The sequence below is a fragment of the Petaurus breviceps genome, unplaced genomic scaffold (assembly GCF_028583685.1).
Source record: "Petaurus breviceps papuanus isolate PSGF00001 unplaced genomic scaffold, PetGlider_PUasm1.0 129, whole genome shotgun sequence".
Classification (NCBI taxonomy): Eukaryota; Metazoa; Chordata; class Mammalia; order Diprotodontia; family Petauridae; genus Petaurus; species Petaurus breviceps.
This window is the reverse complement of record NW_027185665.1, coordinates 12,632,841-12,657,730: the sequence shown is the minus strand read 5'-3', so window position 1 is coordinate 12,657,730 and position 24,890 is coordinate 12,632,841. Positions and strand designations below refer to the sequence as shown.

The 24,890-nt window shown below is 37.2% G+C and overlaps 1 protein-coding gene across 1 annotated transcript in view; it reads left to right on the top strand.

Annotated features, from left to right (window-relative positions):
• The first annotated feature begins 24,657 nt into the window (after positions 1–24,657).
• The window catches only part of LOC138173606 (netrin receptor DCC), a 1,060,615-nt gene continuing 1,060,382 nt past the window's right edge, over positions 24,658–24,890 (top strand). The window contains exon 1 of the mRNA XM_069103651.1: positions 24,658–24,693. Coding sequence (XP_068959752.1) covers positions 24,658–24,693 — 36 coding nt within the window. The remainder of the gene's footprint in view (positions 24,694–24,890) is intronic.

Sequence of the window (24,890 nt, the reverse complement as noted above, 5' to 3'; positions counted from 1 at the left end):
TATTATAATAAATACTATAATGTAATATATCACCTATGCATTGATGCATTCTTAGGAAGATTAAACTCTGTTACCTTGGAGGGGTAGTTAGAAATAGAGATTGGCACTCTGTGACATGATTATATACAGGTTACTACTATGCAATGGTAGCATGAATTAAGAATCAGAATACCTGAATTATAGCCCTTGTTCTACCACAGACAAGTCATGGGTATTTAAGCAAGACACTTGATATTTTTATTCCCCAGTTTTCTTATTTTAAAATAAGAATAATTGGATCACAAGATTATAGACTGAATATTAGAAGGGAATTTAGAAGCTATCTATGCCAGCACTCTGATTTTAGAGGTAAGGAAAAAGAGGCCAAAAGAGGGTAAGCAACTTACCCAAGGTCACATAGATAATAAATGAATCAACAGATATGCATTTGTATCTGCTATGTACAAGGAACTGTGCTAGACACTAGAGATACAAGTCATACTTGTATCTCATACTCATACTCACAGTAATTGATTTCTCCTAACAGAGGAGACAAGTAGAGTTAATAGTGCATAAATTATATATGTACATGTGCATGTATACATATACAAAAATACCTACAAGTAGTTAAATATGACATAAGGGGAATCAGAAAAAGGCTTCATGCAGAACATTGTAAATTAAGCTTCATCCCTAAAGTGCAAATGAGTTTGGGAGTTAAAGGTAGAGGGGAAGTGCATTCCAAGCAAAGAAATGGTCAGTTATGATGGCACAAAAATCAAAGTATAGAGTTTGTGTGTATGTTTGGGAAGGTGTAGGTGGGGTTGCATTATTATTTTGTGTTCATATGAATCTTAAACAACTATATTTCTGCTATCGGAGGAGAATAGGCTGGACTGGGCTGGGCTGGCTTAGTCTAGGCTGATTCTCAGAGAGCCCCAATGTGGGATAACCAGGATGGACTTTGCCTTTCCATTTATTTTCCTAATGTTATTCTTGAAGATTATTTTAAGGTATTAGTGTGTTGAGTATAATATATGGTAATGTCCATGCATTAATAGAGAGAGACAGAGAGGGAAGTAGAAACCATTGTATATGGTAGCTGGTATTCAAGGAGTCCATAGGAGATTTATATCTTGGGAGTCTTAGTCTTTTCAAATCAAGGAGATTTATGTTAAATGGGTTTTGTTGAGGGGTCTTTTTTTGCTGAGTTTTTTTCCCTGCCAGCACATGATTTTATGTTATTGTAAATTAGATTTTCAGTTATATTCTATTCAATTATTCCCCCCACACTTCTTCAGCCCAACCTCTTCTGCTCAGGTGCAGAGGAGAAACAGTTTGAAGACTCTCCTGGGAGTCATGGTTCTGGCAGGATAAGGCAGGTAACAGAAAGACATTATTCCTATTGTCTTTTTTGAAGGCATGGGGCTGCATCGCCAAAGGTCCTGAAAGCCAAAAATCACTCCCTGCTTATTTCTTGGGAACAGACTCTAAATCTGCCTATACTTCCTTTAATTCTTCAAAGCATGTAACATACCTACTGTACTCTACTATTCTAGGTTGTTGACCACCCTGATTTCCCCTTGTCTTAGTCGGAGGTGCACTATAGATATGGAGTTGTAGCTGAGAAGTTCTTTGCCTTGCTACCAAAATTCTAGTAATGAGCTTTTATGAATTTAGGCTAATCCCACCCAGACCTTATCATATTAGCTTCTATTTTACAGCACAAGCAGTAATTCTGCAAAGTTCTTTCACATGTGTTAGTTCTTCTGTTCCTCAACACCCCCCACCAAAATATCTGTAATAGAGGTAAGGTAGGTATTATAACACCTTTTTACTTTGAAGGAAACAGACCCAGAGAAGTTGGGATTTTCTTAACATCCACTCTTCCTCAACTACTTCATCAGTAAGTTTGGGACCAGTGCTTAGCTCCCCATGCTTCTAATTGAGAGATAATTCCACTAGGTCACCTTGATATTTAAAAACCAAAACCTGTGCCCTAGGGGATAGCATATCATTACAAGTCAGTAAGTAATCAATACCTACATGTGCTAAACATTGTATGAATACAAACATTATGATGGTGATGATGATGTCCATTAATCGTATTTTAGTACTATTTTATCGTCCAGAAATAAAATCTTCTTGTCCAAGGACCATATTTTTTTTTCATTTTGTGTCAATTTCCACATGCACATAGAATGTGTTTACATGTGTTTTATACTAAGGGCATTGAATAAGGACTCTAAATATGACCAAGTTGAAATCAATTCTGTTTGAAAGTATTTTCTAAATATCAGTTCAATTCAAAAAGTATTAATTAAATTACTGGTTACTACTTTCAGAGCTATGACATGATATAAATGCAAAAAAGAAGCCCTCAGGGTTCTACCATGGTACATGCAATTCAATGCAACAAATGTTGAATGATAACTAGTGAATAACACATTGATATTCACAAAACAAGAGTCTGCTAAAGATAATCTTTAGGAAACAGAGTCATTTTTTTAAATTTGAAGAATAAGTGAGGTCTATTCTATCATCACACTCAGAATTTGCTTTAGCTATTTTTTCCCAAACTTTTTAAACACAATCTATTGCAGAGAACTATTTCAAGCCCTATACCATCTCATCACTTCCTCTTATATCTTTTATTTAAACTTGAGCTGGGGACTATTATCCAGTATTGGAGGAAAAGCTGAGTTGTGGATAGAGGGAATGGCCCTGTCTAAAGAGCCAAGAGATGAAGAATACATGGAGGTAGTCTCTGTTCTTCCCCCAATCTCCATAGTAATGCTGCTTTCTATTCTCTGGTTTAAATGGACGTATCAATGTCAAAATTTCCTTTAGTCTTAGACCTTCTTGATGTGAAGATAGTCCTCATTTTAAAGACTATATTTGCTAAGCCAAATAATCTGTAGACAACTTTGTTGATACACACAAATCTCACATAGTCTGAAGTCTAGATGTTGTATAGTGTCGAGATTTTGAGCAGTTCTTCTGTCTTTTACCACTCTCACCCCCTAGATTGTCACAACTTCATTGGAAAAAATGCTTATATCTTTTCATAGTTCACTTTCTGATTATATCAAAGGAGGGTTTTGAATATGGGAGGGAAGGAGAGGAAGTATTTTGATGCTTATTGTCTAAGTTATAAGGGCATTGTTAAGTAAGGGAATTGAAAACCTCACATTGACTACAAAATCAAAGTTGAATGTGAAATATAATGAATGATCCAACATATTCCATTAAAGAACAGCTGCTGATGCCTTCTGGAAAAAAAATGGGAAGTAGGATTTAGAATCTATTTTGGAAGCAACATATACCTCCTTATATATTTCTGCATTTTTCTTCATTATTGCTAAAGGGCATCATCTGTTCTTGATCTCTTTTTTTTAAATCATTGACTTTCAGTATGGTCACCTAAAAAAATCATCATGGTAGAAGTGAATGTCATATATAGCCCTCTTAGGGAAGCTTGTATGTGTTGTGTTTGTAAACTTTCTATAGTCCTACACTGGTGAGTGATCATCCCAAAATATAGATTTATTGAAGGGAATGTTGTCATCCATTGAGAGAAATGCCATTCAGAGGCATGTAAACAACCAAAAGGAAATTTCATTGTCAAAGAAGATTGGTGACATTCATTATTACACAGACATTGAGATCAGAAACTATTTTTTAAAAAGCAAAAAAAAAACCTTCTAAAATTAAAAAAAGTATCAGTTTTATTTATTCATTTGCTTCTGTTTCCCCCCCAAATAGCAAAATGTTTTGTTGTTGGTCTTTGTTTTGAGAAGGAATTTTTAAAATACTTGCATCTGAATCCCAGTGTTCAATGGACATATTAGCAAAATCTCTGGATATTTTGAAACTCTAGGAATGAATAATTATCCTGTTTCACTAAAAACAACCAAGAGATCTTGAAACATCTAATTCAATCACCAAATTCAACTGTAGAGTTGAATTGAAAAGCAAGAAATTTCTAATAAAAACCGTGGTGACAAAAATGGCAGCACTTTCATTCAATTCAGTATCATTAGGGTCAATCAAAAACTGTTTAAAGGTGTTTTCCCTACCCTATGTACTTAGAATATGTCTGGCTAATCCAAAGGTTGTTTTAAGTAGTGTATTGGTTCCATTGATGAACCACTTACTGAGAATAACTCCAAAGTGCTTTTGAGACTATAGGAGGTAACCTCCTTTTACCACTTCTAATTTAGTGCAAGTTCCAACTACTTCTTAATAGATTTAAAATGAGTTTTGGGCTCAGTCCTACACTTTTTCCTTAGTAAATTTTTGCTTGTTCATACTCTGCAAAGGTACCAAGGTAAGAATGTGACTACAGTATGTGTATATATACACTCTTAAAAACTTCACCTACCTATATCAGCCTCACTTTCCACCTTTTTTTTTTTGGAGAGGGGAAGGCAGGGCAATTGGGGTTAAATGATTTGCCCAAGATCACATGGCTAGTTTTTGTGTTAAGTGTCTGAGGCCAGATTTGAACTCGGGTCGTCTTGATTCCAGGTCCGGTACTTATTCACTGCACTACCTAACTACCCCATCACTCTCCACTTTCTAAATTAAAGATTTCAAATAGATGATTTCATAAGTACTTTGCAAGCCAAAAAAATTAAAATCTTATGATTCTAGGGCCAGGAAAGCTATAGCTCTTAAATGGGATTTTTCATAACTTTGGGGACACATATTGTTTGGCAATATTTCTTTTTTTAATGCTTTATTAATTTCTGATTTACATCATCCATTTCCGCCAGATTTTGAGTTACAAATTTTCTCCCCATTTCTCCCCCACCCACCGCCCCAAAATAGCAGTCCCACAGGATATCCCCCCCTCCAATCTGCTCTCTACCACATTTTTCCCCATACCCCTTAACATTTTTCCAGTGGATCTCTATGCCTCAGTGCTTGCACATCCCATTTCTCAATTACATGTAAGATGGTATTAATAATATACACACACACATATGTATATATATATATATATATATATACATATTTGAATATTTGATTTCAAAACTTTCAATTTCAGATTCATTCCCCTCCTTCCCCGTCACCCACCCCTACTGGCTAGATAGCAGTTCAGTATAGGTTGCACATGTGTTGCTAATGCAAAACAATAACATAGTAGATACATTGTAAAAGACTGACTACACTTCCCTTCCTCCCATCCCACCTCCCACCGCCTCTACTCTCCACTTTGATCCCGTCTATTTTCAAAAGTGTTTCCAACCTCCCTCCCCCCCAGCCTACCCTCCCTTCTATCATCCCCCCTCTCATCCCCTTCCCCCCCGTTCTCCTGGAGGGTGAGATACCCTATTTAGTGTGTATTTCACTCCCTCCTCAAGCCAAATTCAATGGGAATAAGGTTGACCCATTCCTTTTTGCCTTCCTATGCTTCCCCTCCATTTTAACCATTTTCCCTTGCCCCTTCTGTATGAGATAGTTTACCCCAATCTGTCTCTCCCCATCTCCTCTCATTATATTCCTCTCACCTCTTAATTTCAACTTTTAAGTGTCATTCCTTTCTGTTAAATTGGGCTTGTGCCCTCTATCTATGTATACCTGTAAACGTATATACACACATTCACATATGTATTCATATGCCCATATGCCCTCATATATAGACATATATATATATATATATATACACATATATATTTCTAATCCCTTCAACTACTGAGAAGAGTTTCATAAGTTACAATTATTGTTTTTCCATGTAGGAATGTCAATAGTTCAACTTTGATAAGTTTCTTATGATTCCTTTTCCCTGTTTACCTTCTCTTGCTTCTTGTATCTGAATGTCAAATTTTCTATTCAACTCTGGTTTTTTCAGCAAGAATGCTTGAAAGTCCTCTATTCCACTGAATGAACATATTTTCGCCTGAAACATGATACTCAGCTTTGCTGGGTAGGTGACTCTTGGTTTTAATCCCAGATCCTTTGCCCTCCAGAATATCATATTCCAAGCCCTTTGATCCCTCAGTGTAGAAGCTGCCAGATCCTGGGTTATCCTGATTGTGTTTCCACAATATTCAAATTGTTTCTTCCTGGATGCTTGTAATATTCTCTCCTTAATCTGGGAATTCCAGAACCTGGCTATAATATTCCTAGGAGTTTTCTTTTTGGGATCTTTTTCAGGAGGTGATCGGTGGATTCTTTCAACCTCTATTTTGCCCTCTGGTACTAAAACATCAGGGCAGTTTTCTTTGAGAACTTCCTGGAGGATGATTTCTAGGTTCTTACTTTGGTCATGGCTTTCAGGCAGTCCAATAATTTTTAAATTATCTCGCCTGGATCTATTTTCCAGGTCAGTGGTTTTTCCCATGAGATATTTCACATTGCCTTCTATTATTTCATTTGTTTGGATCTGTTTAACAGCATCTTGATTTCTCATAACGTCATTAGCTTCCATTTGCTCCAATCTAATTCTGAAGCAATGATTCTCCTCATTGAGTTTTTGAGATTCTTTTTGCATCAGGCAAATTTGACTTTTTAAGGCATTCTTTTTCTCATTGCCTTTTTGGGCCTCCTTTGCCATTTGAGTCAGTCTGTTTTTTAAGGTATTATTTTCCTCAGTCAGGCTGTTGACTCTCATTTCATAATTTTCTTGCATTGTTCTCATTTGTCTTCCCAATTTTTCCTCCATTTCTCTTATTTGGTTTTCAAAATCTTTCTTAACGTCCTCTATGGACTGTAACCAGCTTGTATTTTCCTTTGAAGCTTTTGGTGCAGGAGTTCTGACTTTACTGCTTTCCTCCTGTTCCATGCCTTGCTCCTTATCCCCAAAATAGGAGTGTATTGTTGGAATCTTCTGTCTGCTTTGTTTCCTTTGCCTGCTCATTTTGCCACTCAATTACTTGACTTATGGGCTTTTTGCCACAGTAGGACTCTGCCACCAGACAGGGGAGCTTTCGTCCCAAATGCTGGGGTTTTCTCAGCTGCTGGAGGTATTAGATGGGTGCCCTCTCTGAGGTCTCCACTCACTCTGGCAAGCTGGAAACACACCCCAGAACCTCCACCCTAGACTGCAATCCAGATCCAAGCAGGTTAAAGCAAGAGTGATTACTCCTCAGACTGCTGCTTGGTCCCCCTATACTCTGCAGGCTAGGAGCTGAAGCAGCCAGGTGGCGCTGGCTGGCTGTGCCCCCTTCTCAGCGGCTTTTCATCCTGGGGGTAAAAGCCACACACTCCCACTTACTAGTCCCAAAGTCCAGACTGCACTGGCCTCTCACTTTGTCCTTTGTGTCTATGTGTAGATAAATCTGGAAACGGCCACAGCTGCTGCTGATCTGGAGTCCTTCTGGAGGGGCTGGTCAGGCCCCCCTGGGGCTAAAGCCTTGGTGTGGGGCTGGGCTCGGCTCCCAGAGCGCTGTGCTGGATTCCTGCTGGCCTGCCAGGCTGTCCTCAGTGGGAGGTTAGCTTCTCTGTGTCATTTTGTGGGTTCTGCAGCTCCAAAGTTTGTTTAGAGTCCCCTTTTTACATGGATTGGGGAAGGTCATGCTTCTACTCTGTCATCTTGGCTCCACCCACCAGCAATATTTCTAATGGGTATAAATATCAAGGCATATTGAGCAATGTATTCTTAACCTTCTAGCACTTTTGTAAGGCAAAGTCATATTTAAAGAGACATTAAATTCAATACTAATAGAAAGGAGAAACCAAATATAGGACATCTAATTAGCTACCAGATGATTTTTATTTCTAGGCACAGCTCATAAAGTTGGTTTGCAAAAGAATAGGAAGCGTGGGATGTGCTTTGGTACGATAGACAGCCACATAAACAACATGACTAATTCTTCAATTATTGAAATATTTTGTCGTGATATCGGGAGTCAAAACTGGGTTCTGTTCCCAACTTTGTCATTGACTTTTGTTGTGACAAATCATTTAACTTCTCTGAGACCCAATTTACTCATATTTGAAATATGAAGGTAGTACTATACAATCTCTAAAGCCCCTTTCAGCTCTCACATTGTTATTCTAAGCCAAGATAGAATACCCTCATAATTCTACCAAATTCTATTTTATTTTAGATTTCTTTCCATCTTCTTGTCTTCTTCCCTTTCTGCCTTATCCCATCTTGAAAAGCATACTCACACATACCCTCACCACTCGCATACACATACATACAAAATCCATTCAACTCTCCTTTCACCTTTTATTTATTGCTTTTTTTGGAGGGGGAAGGCAGGGCAATTGGGGTTAAGTGACTTGCCCAAAGTCACACTGCTAGTTTTTTGTGTTAAGTGCATGAGGCCGGATTTGAACGCAGGTTCTCCTTACTCCGGGGCCAGTGCTCTATTCACTGTGCTACCTTGCTGCCCCTCCTTTCACCTTTATAAATGTTACCTACCTGTCAAGACTTATCTGTTTTATGTAGACTTCCTTGACTAACCCAAGTCACGGTAATGTTTCTTGCCTCCAAATGTCTATAGAACTTATATTAGGTTCTGCATAACTTTGTATTCGGTTATGTAACAATGTTTATCTTGTTATTTTTTTATGAATTTTTCTACAGTTGTTTCATGCTTGTATGATTTGGCTACCAAACAAAATTAGAAGCTCACAGGCAGAGATGATATCTTTTGCTAGACTATTTCCTATGGCATCTAACAGGTGCTCAATAAACAATTCTTAAAGTGCTATCAGAAACAATTTTCCTTAAATACATATGGTTGTTCCAAATATAGGAAAGTCCTTTCTATCCTGGCTGCCTCCCCTGGCTTGCCAAATGCTCAAATATCTGGCAAAAGAAACTATTTCAATACTCACTAGGCCTAAAGCAATTACTGAAGGAGCAACTGGGCTCCTTCAAATGGAGACATCCATGCTGGGGAATAAATAGTGCACGCAATCGATTGAATGGCATTGTAAGTATGTAATTCCATATTGTTCCCCAATGGGAGTTAAAACATTACACTTGTACACAGCCCTCAACAACAGACACATCACCATAGAAAATTTCATTGGTCACAGCAAATTGTATTCGTAATCGTATCTGATCAATGGTTAATACAGTTTGGGGGATTTTCTGGTTAGGCAACACATGGTGACTTCAGATAAGATCTTATCTAATATGATAGATGGCCAAAATCTATTTCTTTCAAGCCAATCGGATATATTTATATTGTATTCAAAAATCTGTCCATGCGTTTTTATCTTGACTTTTTTAGTATAGTGGAAACAGTTCATTTTGTTCAATAGTGAAATATAGTTTAGTGACTTTGGAATGCAGTGAATGCAGAAGGCTGAGGAGCTGAATTTTTTTACCGCCATGAATTTTTCTAATATCAATAACTCAGTGACTAGCTGTGTTCCCATTATGTAATGTAAATATACCAGCTCTGCGAATTCCTAATTTGTACCTGATGAAGGGTTGGGATGAAGGTCATTCCATAGAAACTCCTACCTTAACTGTCTGGTGGATAAAATACTGACCTTGCACTCAGTTGCTGCAATACAAATCTACTTGGTTCTCACAATCCTCTGATCACTGGATAGAGAATGAGGTCTCTTTTGTCTCCTGGGAATCATAGAATGCTACAGTTAGAACAAAACTTCATTTTGCAGAGGAGGAAGTTGAGGCTAAGAGCAGGATAGATATGTCCCAGTTTAATACCTTGGAAATTATCTTGTGCCTTAAGCCCATAGACACAACTCTGGTATCAGCTTATTGGCTTGTTTTAGAACTGGGAATCTATAGGGTGTGACTATAAAGTGATGACAATCATAGTGCTAGTGTCAGATCAGGATCAAAATTCAGATGTCCTGATTTCTGCTCCACTAAACTTTCCTCGAAACTATAGACTCCATATTCTTGGAAGCAGAACTGTCCGCTTTCATGTCTGACAAGGTGCCTTAGGTCTCATGAAATCACACCCAGTGTGGGGAAGGAGAGGCAACATGATCTAGTAGTGCCTCAAGAATCAATAGGGGTTGGGGCGGTTAGGTGGTGCAGTGAGTAAAGCACGGGCCCCGGAGTCAGGAGGACCGGAGTTCGGTTCCGGCCTCAGACACTTAACACAAAAAAACTAGCCTTGTAACCTTGGGCATGTTACTTCCAAAAGGAAAAAAAAAACTCAATAGGGGCATACTAGTTCTGTCTCACTGATCATCCCACTCACTCTAGGCTTTCTCAGTGTTTGTGTTAAGAGATGAAGAGAGACTGCATAACTTCTCGATCCCTGCTGGAGGTGGAGAACAAAATTGTGGTTCACCTCCCTTCACCTTCACACTTGACTCAACAGCATAGAGAGCAGGGTAAAGTAGAGAAAGAATGTGCAATGGCATCTTGGAGACCCAGATGTACGGCAGTGTTGTGAGGATAAAATGGAATAAGCAGTTATGGAAGCATCTTCACAAATGCATGGTAATCTAATCATTATTAGCAAACTGCAGGACATCATCGAGGAGGTTTTTACTCTTGCACATGGGGGAAATCAAGTACAAAATGAAGATTAATGGTGATATTTTCAATTACATAGTTCTTATATGATATATGCCTCTATGTGTTTCTTACCTATGCCTTGTCCCTGTGTTAAATCGCTCTTATTTATGCTGAAACTCTGGGACTGAAAAATCCTGCTCCTTTCTATCTTTAAATCACATTATTGATTCAATAAAGCAGACAATGAAAGGTAGTCATTGCCTTACCTAGCACAGAGATTTTTGAGTTTTGCTGTAATTGTTCCACAGAACAGTCATGGAAATTCTATTAAGCAGGCCTATGGGAGATGGTCTTGTATTATGTAAACATGGAGACTGAGAACCTAGGTTTTTTATTATATTCCAGGTACTTAAACACTGCTTCCTAGAAGGAAAGATGCTTCATAGCACTGGGGAGACTTTTTATCTGAAAACTAAAACATCTACCTTTGTGCTTTATTCTGCATGCCTATCTCTTGAAATAGTCAGCTGAATATTTTTTTAATTAGATTACTAGGTGGTGGAAGTGAGTCAGTCCCTCTCCCTCTTTCCCTCCTCCTCCCTCTCCCCTCTGTCTCCCTCTCTCTCCCTTTCCCCTTCTTTCCCTCTCTCCCTTTTATTTTTTTAACTAAGATTAGATGCCTAGATTAAAGGATTTAGGATTCAGGAGACCTCAGTTCATGCCATAACTCCAACAATTCCCAAGTTGCATGACTATAGGAAAGTAATTTTAATTTTCTATGATTTAGTTTTCTCACCTCTAAATTGAGTATAATATTGCTTTACTAGATTCTTCATAGGGTTATTGAGAGAAAAAAATTGTAAAACATAGTGTTATAAAAATATACCTTGTTATTAATTATCATTGCTCTGGTACCAAGGTTTAGGATGTTAATATAATTGGTTTAACCATTGCCTTGATTGCCAGCCATGCATATGACACTTCTGGGTTCCTTCAGGATTAGTTTTTGATCATCTTTACATTCAATTTCCTTCATATGGACTCTCTTCACCCTGTAAATTTGCCCCAGGATTGCTGTTTGCTTTCCAGACCTAATTTATTACTAGGCATGCCTTTGGTGCCCTGTGCTGCATCTAAATAGGAAGCTTTAGAGTGCTACATTCCTTGTTAGGGGAATTATCATGTGCATTATATCCACAGCTGTGCCTCTGAGTTCAATGTCTGATCTCCCCTTAGGACCTTTACTGTATGAGGTAGGACTGCATACAGGGGACTCACTCCCTTAAGACACACAACTGACCTTATTTTTAATGGGTTACATGATTTACATGGATTACATTATCTGCTCCAATTAAGAACCCCTGATTTACTTGTTTCAATGAAATATTAAAGCTGTCATCTATCAGTTGTAATCTTCCAAACTGGAAGTCGTTAGATTGGCTAGGTAAAGGTACCATATTATGTGTAGTAATGATAATAATCATTGACATTTAAGTAACACTTTAAGATTTTCAAAGCACTTGAAATACATTTTTTTGTTCCTTGCAATGATGATATAAAAAGATGCTATAATTATACCCAATTTATAGATATGGAAAGTGAAGTTCAGAAAGATTAAGAGTCTTGCCAAAGATTACAAATGTAGTGTGTGCTAAGTTGGGGAAAGAACCTTTATCTTCCTCATTTCAACTCCAGTACTCTGTCCAGTTAGTCTTAATACCTCTGAAGAGTAAATGTAACATACATACATCCCCACATCTGATAGACTACTAGAGAGATATAGAAAGCATGCTGAATTATAGTTAGAAATTTGGAAGTAAATCTGAGTTAAGTTGGAGCTAAGTCATTTGAACAAGCCTGTTTGTAAAGAAAGATGTCTTAACTCAGGGGGAACAAAGTATTTCAAATTACCTTTTCTTTCTTTTATGATTACAAAGTTCACAGTTATAATTACTAATGACCGTGCATGAATATAGGTCAATGCAGAAGAAACAAATGAGGTCTGAGCACCTGGTAGATATCTTTCCCCTCTTTGGGGACATAATTGGGTAATCTATTGATTCTGGGCAACTGACAGTGAGCAGCAAAAAGGAAAATAGTAGAACATGTATGTTGGACATTGGGGTTCTTTGAAATGTATCCACTTTGAAATATAGGGGAAATAAGCATTGAGATAGGAGTCAGAAGACCCAACCTTGCCAAAAATAAGCAGTATAACCCTGAACAAGTCATTTCACAGCATAATAATCAATAAATATTAATTAAATGTTTACAATATATCAGGCATTTTGCTGGGGATGCAAAGAATGGCAAAAGACAGTCCCTTCTTACAAGAAGTTCACAAATCAATGGGGAAGACAACATGCAGACAATTACATGCAAGCAAGTTATACATAGGATAAATTGGAGATAAGCATCATAGCGTTAAGGAGGAACCAAAAATGCTTATTGTGGAAGATGGCATTTTAGCTGTGACTTGCAGGAAACCAGGAGATAGAGATGAGGAAAGTGTTCTAGGCATAAGGAAAAGTCAGTGAAAAACAGAGATCTTCAATTGGAAGGGAACCCAGAGACCTGTACCTTCTTAAGTCTTGGCTTTCACACATGCACACTGAAAGAGCACATTAGTTAATATCCCAGTTCTCTCCAAGAACTCACATTCCAAGTCCTCTACAGGTATGATGTCTTCAAGCCTTAGTTCTACCATAAGGTATTAGACTAGACAATTTTGATGTCTAAATTGAAGTCTATGTAGGGTCACAATATGATATATTTGTGACCAGAGATGAGGATATCTTCTTGTCCTGCAGCTCATGTAAACAGGGAAATGCTTCAGACAGGTGTACTGAAAGTTATATCATGGCGGAAGGAACTGTGTAGGCAATTCTAGATAGGCTCCAAAGGAACTCACAATTTCCACACTACCACAGGCCTAAACCCTATGAATTTCCCAGGATCCTTCAAGAAATAGAAGTGAAGACTGTTCCACCAAACTTACAAAGTCGAGGGTATCTTAGCTATAAGAAAATAGGCTGTGGGATCAGGAATTAAGGTTCATTGGTTGAGCCACTTCAATGCTTTTATATCCTTCTCTTCAAAGGACTGTTTATAAGATAATGAGTTTAGGATTGTCTACTTCTCCCTCTACAGTAGAGTTTTCATGAACCAGAGAGTTTTGTTTATTTAGTTCGTAAGATTCTTTTCTGTTAATACCTAAGACTCTGGGTACACATGCAAATGTTTCCTAGCATATTTTGCAAGTTGAATTTATTTATTTATATATATATATATATATATATATATATATGTGTGTGTGTGTGTGTGTGTGTGTGTGCATACACACACATATGTATATATGTATGTATTTTTACGTGCACGTGTGTATGCATATACACAGTGTATATACATCTATGTGTACATATATATTTGTAAAATTGCAAGGTTAAAAAAAGTTGTCAGTATAAGGTCATAATATTTTTTTCCTATAGCTTTAAACTATCTCATCTTCACCTAACTGCAATGAATATTTTACAAGTTTAAATGACAAATTTCATCAGGGACTAATCAGTATGGATTTTGACAACAATGCATGGAAAATATGTTTTATTTGTTTTACTATGATCTCTTAAGGGACAAAATAAATATCAAAATAGAAGAATTGTGTTGGGTGCCTTACACCTTCTATCTGCAACTTACTACCCTAATGTCTGAGTGTTGTTGATGTTATTTTAGACCCTTGCCTTTAACATATATTCATTCACTAGTTCAAAAATCATTTATTAAGCCCCTTGGCGGCTACAAACTGATTTAAATGTTTGTTAATTTTCATTTGTTTTAGAACAATGTGGTCATAGAGAAGTGAAGGTCCAGCCAAAAACCAAACCAAATAGTTCAAGGAGACTCTCTATTTATGTTGGCACTCTTGATCAGTTTATCTTCTATAAAAAGGAAGTATGGTTTGTGTCAATGTTAGTGACATAGGCTAAGCTCTCCTATCTCAAAGTACAGACATTATTGTTACTGAAATTGACGGCTAAGTGCATGAGATATTTGGGTAGCAGATAACAAAACAGGATACTTTACCTATTGACACAAAGCACTTTCCAGTGTTAAAAGGACTCTGTAAATGCTAGGTATTATTTTTGGTTTTGGTAGCAATAATAACACTAATTAAGCACTTACTATGTAACAAGGCACTGTAAGGGATAAAAAGCCAAGTCAAGTCAACAAGAATTTATAAAGCACCTATTATATGTCAGACACTGGACTAAGAATGTTTTCTTGTTTTTCTTCTGCATATAGTATCATTTAGGAAAAGAGACATACATTTGAACATGATACCATGTGGTGAACATCAAGGAGAGATAGGTAGACAAAAGTCTTTATTATATAAGAGAGATACATCATATAAGATAGCAGTCAGGAACATCATCCTAGAGGAAGGACAGATGAGGGCTAGGAATAATGAATGAATAATATTTAAAGAGAACACAGGAAGTCATAAATGCAAAGGCAGATAGGCTGGAAAATATATGAATGATGTCTGTTGAGGATTGTCTTACCATCTTTTGAGTAACAGTGTCACTCACTATCCCCAAACACACTATCCAAATGCATTCCGCTCTCCTATAACACCCTTTTGCTTCAGAAGGCTTAGGTAATGGAGTGGGTGATAAGGGTAGAAAAGTAAGCATAGGAAAATTATGGAAGCCATGAATATGATTCTATGAAGATCAGACTTTATAATGTAGGCAACTGGGAGTCAACAAAAAGTTTTTGAGTAGGGGAATGACATCATTTAAGTCATATTGTATGGGAAGATAAATCTAATAGGGATGGTTAGGTTGAATTTAAGATATCATTTTTTGTTATCATAATTCCCTTTGGAGACTGGTTCTAGGTCTGAGTGGCTCACATGATTCAATGATATTCTACAAGCCTATTTGTGGAAGCCTTGTAAGTATAATACAGATTTCAATATGGGGAATACATAAGCATTGCAAGGTCTTAAACTCTGGTTTCTCCTCATGCCAAATATCTATCAGGATGATAGTACTTCACAGACAGCTTATATCATTTAAATTCTATGTCCCAAAGTCATTTTTTTTTGTCTTAAAGCCATCTCCTCTTCAGGGTCCCAAAGTTGTCTCCATCCGTCACTTGTTTCTTTTGGGATTTCAAAGCTCTTCATGGGATATTTAAAAATAAAAGCTATGTGTCTATGGTCTTAGTACAATGTGAGATTTCTTTTGAGCAGCAGGGCTTGGTGAGGGAGGGCTGGGAGCAGGGTGAGGCACACAGAAGGCATTCTATACATACTTTCTGGTGAATTGATTAATAGACAACACTTATTCTTGTTAGGAAGCAATATGTTCCTGATAGACTCTTCCCACTAATTTGACGAGTAAGGTCCTAAAAGTAGGGGAAAACAACATAGCAGTGGGTGTATAGAAGGAAGATTAAAATCCAGGGTATTTTTTGGGAAAGAATGACAGACTGGGGCCCATCAGCCCAAAGTTTCAGTCTAGCCATTGCTAAAAGACAACAGTGTGATCTTGGCAAGGTATTTTACTTCTGAGGCTCTCTGTTTCCTTGTATAGGAATGCCACTTTCAGGTAAGGGACTATTGTTTTGTTTTGCTATGTCTTTTAATATCCAGCACCTAGCATGGTGTTTTGGTTATTATAAACACTTGACAGATGCTTATTGGTCTAGATATTAGGGAATTATAGCACCTACAATCTTTTTAGGGTTCTGTGATTCTACAAAATAACATAAAAAAAGTTATATTCCATTTTTACTGTTATGTACTTTCAGATGTGTCCTTTCCCTGAAAAATTTATTTGATTTCTTAAGAGGGTCTATGTTCAGCCTTCAGGTCAATTAGGCCAAAAATATCTTGATATTTGTTTTGGGTATGAAGTGGTCCTATAATTAGAATATAGAGTAATTTTTTTTTTAATGAAAGCTCTTGAAACAGTATTCTTATATTGCCAGAAAGCTGAAATGTTTTGGAAACAATTTTTAAACCGAAGTAGAGCTCCATTTTTGCATTTGTCCTCTAAGGAAAACAAAGCCACATCCACCCATATTTTTTTTAATTTTTGAATTAATTATCCTAATTGGTAGAGAGTGATCATTTGGGATGTAAAACCATTTCACTGCCTAGCAGGTAAATTTCAGATATCTCTGTAGATGGAGAGAATGCCAGAAATGCATGATCGATGATCTACTAGTCTTTCAACTTCTGTAGGCCAAATAGTTATTATTGTCTCTTCGCTCTAGTCTGTTGCTTTTAATTTATTGTGTGGAGATACATTTTGATCCAGGGCAAGTAAAGATATCCATTTTAACCTCCACTTCTGAAGGTACACAATGTATGACAGGGAAATGAAGATTATTAGTTAATCACTGATCAATAGTCACATCATGGTGGGAAGCTATGAGAGATCCATAGAGACTAATGACCAATTTAAAATTTAATTTTCCTCACTTCTTAAATGAGGGAGGATAGTAGGCTAGAGGAGAGAATTCTTCCCATTCAGAAAAGCATGAGCCCCTAAAACAAAAGGAACACAGCCTGAAATAAAACTTCCCACTGTCGCCTGGGTTACCTCTGATGATTGTGGGTGCCGTGCAGCTGATTAATGTGGAAAGCACAGGACGAGGCATGTGGAGGAGATGAAACAAGCCTTGAGGACTGTCCCACGTACTGGATAGATCTACTTTCATTTTCATGCAGGAAAATTGTATAATTGCGCCTGTGATTAAGATGTTCATTTAATGTGCGTGACTGGGAATTTAGGAGGAGTAACCCCTTCCTGACTAAATTCTAAATCAGAGACTATTTTTCATTATTGTTGCCATCATCATAAACAGAATATATGGACTGAAAACTTAGCTACGCATGGAGCTGAGCTCCTTACCAGGATATGCCTAAAGATGGGATTGGTGTCCACCAGAATTGGATCATAAAATACACTAATAATTACTGTAAATATAGAGAGCAAATCCAAAAAATGGGGTCAAAAACACTTTTTCTCAGATGGAAATTACTTAGCATTCTTCATAATAAAACTATTTGGGGGGGTGGGGAGGATTGGAGGTTGAGACAGAATACCCTTCCTTCCTTCTTTCTTTCCTTCCTTTCTTTTTTTCCTCCCTCTTTCCCTTACTCCCTCTCTCCCTCCCTCCTTTCCTTCCTTCCTCCTTCATTCCTTCTTTCCTCCCTTTAAATGATAAATTTGATGTTTCCTCTTGTTTTTATACCACAATAACTCCTCCTTAATGTTCTCCCACATTTTCAACCCTTTTTTTTTAAACAAAACTAAGAAGAGAAGTGGATTCTTCCTCGAGTATGAAAAGACTAATGTGACAAGATTGTCCATTTTAATTCATTGTCATTTGATTTTTTTAATGTTTACTAACTTTACATTATCATTACCATTATATTATTGTAGTGATTGTTTATAACATTCTTTCACCATGTCTCCACCCATACAAGTTATTCCATTTCCCTCCCCACCCCCAATTCACTTAGGATATATTTAATTCTCTTAGGAGAATTGAGAATTTCACTGAAACTAGGTCCAATGGGATCACTGAATGACAGAGTTACAACAGACTTCAGATGTGATCTACTTCAACCCCTTCAATTTACAAAGGAGCAGAGAGGGTAAGTGACTTGCCCATTTAATTCATAAGAAGGTCTAAACCTGACATATTTCTCTGCCTTTAAAAAATGTTTAATTGGGGATGTCATGGTTTTGACATAGGGCAACAAAATAAACTTTCACTGTCTGAGTATTTCTTCCGCTTATTAGAACAAAATCCATAAAACAAAGGTCATTTAGAAGCTGAATTGGGAGGACAGGATTGTGTGGAAGGAAAGGGATCATGATGTCTGGAAGGCAAATGGCCTGAGAGGTTTGGGTAATTTGAATAAGCATCATGCTCATTTGAATTTTGATTATTTTGAGGTTCACTCATCCCTAATCCTAATGCTGCATTACTAACTATTAATTATCTTCTATGTGATTCCCCCTGTTAATGGATTCACGATTGAGACAGGATCAGATTACATATTCATTAAGGACACTTCCAATATTGAGGCTGTGTTTATGATAATTCCCGGTTATAGCAATGGAAAAAGGTCTTTAGAAGGGACTTTTAGCCAATAGGTATGGCTAGAAATGTTATCATGAAGAAAAATGCTACCTTTCATTTTCAAAATGAGTTCTCCCCTCCCCCGTGCAACTCCATGGCTCAAACATTTTTCTTCTCCTTTGTTTCTTTTCTGAGGATGATACATGTTTTCCAACACCAAACTCTCAGTTCAAATGAGAATTTGACAATTGCACAAGAGGTAGTAGAGTGTAATAAAAAGATCATTGCATTAGGAAATGAGCAGTCATAGCCACCTAGTCCTAGAACTGGCACTATTCATAACATTGTGGGCAATGATTTTATCCGTCTGGTGTTAATATACTCATCTGTAACAGAGAATGGAGTGTCTGTGACTCTAAAACTTGGTAATACTACCTGGCTGAAAACAGGTCTCCAGGAGTTCTTTGCAACATTCACAGCTCCTGATATTGGTTCCTGAGCCAAAATGTAGTTGGGTTATTACATCTGGAACTCTGGTTTCTGGGACTTGCCACAGCTTTATGATTCCAGGTCTACCTATCATCAATTAAACCACCTCACATGCTGACACATGGTAAAAAATCTGAGTAATTTATCTTAACAGTGCATAATACTTACTTATGTCATCTTAAATAAGTCACTTACCCTGTCTGTGGCTCAGTTTCTTCCTCTGTACAATAAAAGGCTTGAACTAGAGGATTGCTGAAGTCTCTTTAAACTTTGAAACTTTTAAACTTAAAGTTTCTTTGAAACTCTTTAAACTTAAGATTTTGGTCATAGCATTTGAATAAGTAATTCAGGAGATGTTTAAAAAAACATAATCCAGTGCAAAGGGTTAGAACCTTGTGGTTGAAGGAAATGGGACTATGATCCTAATTAAAAATGTCCCTCCTGATTGGGAAGCTGACTCAGGGGAGCATTGTTGCCTGATTTTTCTACCTAAATAACATACCTGATTGTGCAAATTTTAAGAGAAAAAATGAGCATCCCCTCCACTACACACAGACTCTTAGTATTTATCATTTCGGTTTAGTGATTTTTCAATTAAATTAGGCTAATCTGGCTAGTGGAGAGGACACTGGATTAAGAGTTTGAAGATCTGTCTTTTAGTCCTGCTATTGACCTTGGGTAAGAGGTTTAAGTTCATTGAGCCTCAGTTTCATCATTTGTAAATTAAGAACTTGAAAGAGAATATCTCTAAGGTCCACTCCAACTCTGAAATACCAACTTGTTCTAGGGGAGCAGGTGCATTATTTGGGTCATCATCTGTTTTTGGTTCACTGCTCAGTGATTCATTTCCTCTTCAGGTGCCATTACCAGGCACTGGCTTGCTTATAAAATGCCCCCAGGCAGTGTTTGCCAGTGGTAAATTGGTAACATCCCCAGGGGCTTTTCCTGCACTTCCTTTGTTTTGCATATGAAATATACAATCTCCCATGTTGGCATTCAAAGCCACCTTGTCAACTCTGGGCTTCTTTTGCTTTCACCACTGTGTACTTATTTCCTTGGATCATGAGCCTACATATGTGATCAACAGAGATGAGAATCAGTCCATTTTTTTACTCCTCTGGTGCAAGAGAGAAAATTCCTGGAGATATAACAAGACACAGCTGCAGCAGATGTCTGCTGAAACATTTTCAGTTTTGTATTTGGCTGGTGAATGTGGACCAAGTCTTATGGTCTGAATATTTCTCTGTGGGTGTATGACAAGGATAAAAGAGCGTGGTTATGAGTTAAAAATGCCTAAGACCTAATAGGCCTTCTGTCTGGATAAGGTCTTGCCTCTAAGAATGTTTGATTTGGGATTTAGTGGTGGGATGTGATGTCATGGGGAGAGTTTCATTCTCCTTTCACCCTATAGTCACCTTGTGGATAGTCCTGCCAGTGCACACCATTACTCTTTATCCCTTTCTCCAGATGCATGTTACTTTTGTGATCCTACCTCATTCCCTTCTCATTCTACAGACTATGATCCTTATTTAGCATTACAGTAATTTACAGTTGTGTAAAAAACGAAAGTGGAAATAAAACTAATGGAAGGAATGAAAGAAGGAAGGAAGACAGGGAGGAAAGGAAGAAAAGGACAGAAGGAAAGGAGGGAGGAAGGAAAAGAAGCAGGGAGGGAGGGAGGGAAAGAAATTTGTTTGCCTAAACTCCTTAACAGTCAAAAGACCTCCAAGGAAGTCCTTTTTTTCAAAATTAAATTGTAAATAATTTCTCCCAGGAAACTATTTTATCTATTTTATACTTTGAGTAAGCTACTTACTTCTCCTTAAAATTCTTCCTTAGAACTGTCATGAAACCTTTCTGCACATATTAAAGAAAAAAGAGCTCTGGATTTGTAGTTTATCTAAAGATGCATATTTGAATTGTGCTTTTAACACTTTAACTACCTGTATGACTTTGGACATGTCACATACTCTTTGGGCCTTTTTTCCTCATCTGTAAAATGAGATTTGTCTACATGATCTCTAAGGTCCCCTCTAACTCCATTTAACATCTCACAATCCCCAGTCTCCACAATAATCCCAATATTTAAGAAGAGCTCCGTATTATGTAACACGTTAAAATCTACAAACTGCTCCATACATTAGCTTCTCACAACAACTTTGTGAGTTAGGAGCTAGTATCAGGCATATTTTATGAATGAGGCAACTAATGATTAGAAATGTTAATTGACTTGCTGTGGTCACCATAGCTAGTAAGGGTCTGAGTTGGAATCTGAACCCAAACCTTTTTGACTCCCAATTTCTTTATTCTCCTTTATACTATATTGCCTTCATATAAAACTGAAGACAAATGACTTCAAACCAAAGAAATTCATCCCATTTTTTTTTTCTTTGAGTGTGTTCTGCTTCATGAAAGAATGAAATCAAGTCCTTCTTTCCAATTTGGAATTGAGAACAGTAGATCTCCAGGGAACAGTTAAGGGAAACTGAGCTTCCATATCCAGGCCAATATTTGTCTAGAGGTGTCAAAAGGATGAGCTACATTATTCCATAATCTATGGTACAGCACCAAGGATAATATGTCAAGGAGCTGGAACCCATAAAGTTAAATAAAAATGCTTCATTTGAGTCCATTAAACCATTATGTCATATAACCTTTAAAACAGCCCACATTATGAACCAGAGGCCCAGGTTTATGGGTTGGGTTATCATTCACTTAGAAGGCAGTATCATACCATTAATAGTGCAGGTCACTGCCAAGCTCTTTTCGTTTAGGATTTAGAGAATTTTTGAGTGAAAGAATTGAGAGAATCCATCCCAGGTGGCAAATTGGCCTCTCTAACTTTAGGCATGACACAAATTAAGAAAAAAATATTCTTAGTCTTGTGCTGAGGCACTAGAGCTAAATGTTCTTAAACAGAAATAACCTGTCAACCTGAGGGAGCTCAGGCAGTAACTGGGGAGAGCAGTAGCTTTAGAGCATCAAATCTATGTTTATGTGTGATAGCGGCCACATGAAATTCAATCTCTGGAGTATCTTTAACCTACAATTATTCCTTGTTTCTGAGATACTTTGGAGGAACTCTTCATTTTGTTACGTATTAAAAATGTCTATTTCAGTGTATTTTAAGAAATTTCTGCTAAGTCCATCAAATATGTGGCAGGCATTATGTTAAGCACTTGGGATACAGAGTAATGTAAAAAAAAAGATTATCCTTTTTCTCATAGAGCTCCTAGTCTGATAGCGGAAACACATTCAAACAACTCTACATAGAGTGGATAAATTTGAAATAATCAACAGAGTGAAGACACTAGAATTAAGGGGTATTAGGAAAGGTGGGATTTAACATAGTCTTCAACAAATTCAAGGAAGCTAGTAGGAAGAGATGAGGAGAGTATTCCTGGTAGAGGGAGGACTGTGAATGAAAATTGTCTGGAGTGAGAAGATGGAATATTTTGTTAAAGGTTCAGTAGGGAGGCTGGTGTCACTGGGGTAATTAAATGTAAAGCCAATCACAAGCAGCTCTCCTGAGGACTTTTCCTGTTAATAACTTTAAGGTTTTGATTCACACAGTATAGTGAACTATTTATTCAGCAATAAACTGAAACAAAATATTTACAGCAATATAACATAAAAACTTATTACTAATGTGGCTACATGGTCTTACACAAAACATCATTCAGCAAGTCATAATCTCATCAATTAGTATAAAGTACCCAAGTCAAAGTTTCCTTTCATCTTGACTCCAAGCTAGCTTCCAATCATCCTTAAGAGGTAGTGGAAAGTACAAAGGCCATCCACCCCTAGGTCCCAGTAAATTACAAATCTCATAAATCAACAATGAGTACCCAAGCAAAGGTACTTTCTTGTTAACTTGAGGTTGACTTCTAAACTCTATGGCTCCTCTTTCATGCTTCCAGCTCTTGCCTGGATTCACCGCTAGGCAGCTCTCCACTCCTGTTCCATATCAAAGGTCACGTTGACTAGTCCACTCCAAGTCATTCATAGTTTCTGTTTCTGGAAAGACAAAACTTAACAGAGCCACAACAATATTTACACACATAGCACTCTTAGCAGAGTTACAACAATATTCATGCCAGCAATATCATCTCAATTCACTGTCTGACAAAGTAACACAAATCAACAGACAAAGTTTTGTTTGAGAAACCAAACAAAAATCAGCAGTAAAGTTCCAGGACTTCTGCAAACAGCAGCAAAGTCCTCTTTCAGGATTTCTGTCCAAAAACAACAGACAAGGCTTTTGTCTGTCAGACCAATGGACAGAGTGCTACAGAGTGCCAAAATCATAAGCATTCTCTCTCTCAGTTCTGCTTGGTCCCAGCTTGTGCCCTAGCTTTTATATGCTCTGCTCCTTCCTGTTTTTTCAGCAAACTCTTTCCCCCATGGGCTCTATGTGACCATGTTAGACCTATTAAGGACAGGGAAGGTATCCAAACTCCCTTAGGCCTCTTAAGGGCAATACAATGGTATACTGTTTCCAACAAAGACTTGAAATAATCACAGATGAGGATCAAAGGCACTTGAATAGCTAAAATAAGGAGCTAAATACTACTTTACTGGCCATTACAATAACTGAAAAAAGGAGAAAAGTACCACTTTGCTTGCCATTACACTAGATGACAGAGTATGGGGTGGTGAGAAGGGGGTGCAATATAAGGTAAAACATCTAGAAAGCAGGGATGGGCAGGTTATGAAGTTGAGACATAATGTATAGCACACAGGATTTACCTAATACATATGTATTGTTTAAATTATATAAAATATTTGAATAATAATTTATATAAACATGCATATATATGTATATTTGTGGATAGATAGATAGATGGACAGATGATAGATACATATCACCTTAAACCTGAAAAAAGTATTTGTCTCATAACAACCCTGTGACTTAAAGTATTATTATTGTCATGGTAAGGATGAGGAAACAGATTTCAAGAAAGTTCAGGTCTTAAAGATCTAGAATTTGAACACTCATCATTTGATCATAAGACCAATGCTTTTTTCCTACTGCATTAGAGTATGTAACTGTTGTGATGGTCAAAAGTAGAGAAGATAATAGAAAATGTTCCATTGTTTTAAGGTTTTTGGCATAGATAATTATTAAATAATCATCAAATTGTTCCTTTCTAGAAAAAGTTTTATTGTTCTTGAAGAAGATAGAAAAAAAACATCTATTTGAATAACTAAACCATAAGGTAAAATGAGGTTTATTTTTTGAAAAGATTCATTAACCAGTTCTAGCTCCACAAGTAGTTTCCTTCCTATACATGCAGTTATTATTAGAGCTTGATGTATTTAATCCAACTTCTCAGAGCACAGGAAACTTTTTTTTCTGAAAACAAATAGCTTCAAGTGTCCTTTTCACTTTGGTGAGATTTCTTGTTATTGAAAGCATTGAAGTAGAGGCTGGAGTTCTGTCAGGCATTCCTGCAGTGACTAGATTAGAGTAGGTGACCTCAAATTTTCAATCTGTTACTTCTCTCTGTTCTTGAAAAACACCTCATTCTTTTATCCAGTCGTGATCATTTCTATGTTTGGTTATGTTTTTCTTTTTCATTCTAAGTCTGTTTTTGGAATGTAGGCCCCATTTGCATGGGATTCATCCATACTTGCTGGAGTTCTGTTACCATTTCCCTCCCCCGTCCCCAATGGCTATCACTACTCTTGATGTAGCTGGGTTCAGTGCAAGTTGATCTGTTTGCCTTGGGACAAATCAGTCTTCCTTTATTTGAGTTTGCTCATCTTTAGCCTGCAGATGTGGCAATGTACTTCCTGTACTGTGCTGTGTGGGGTTCTGGGGATTCAGAGTGAAAAATGAAATGGTCATAATCTTTATCATTGCCATTGTCATCTACCTTTAGTAGCACGCTTCCTACTACTT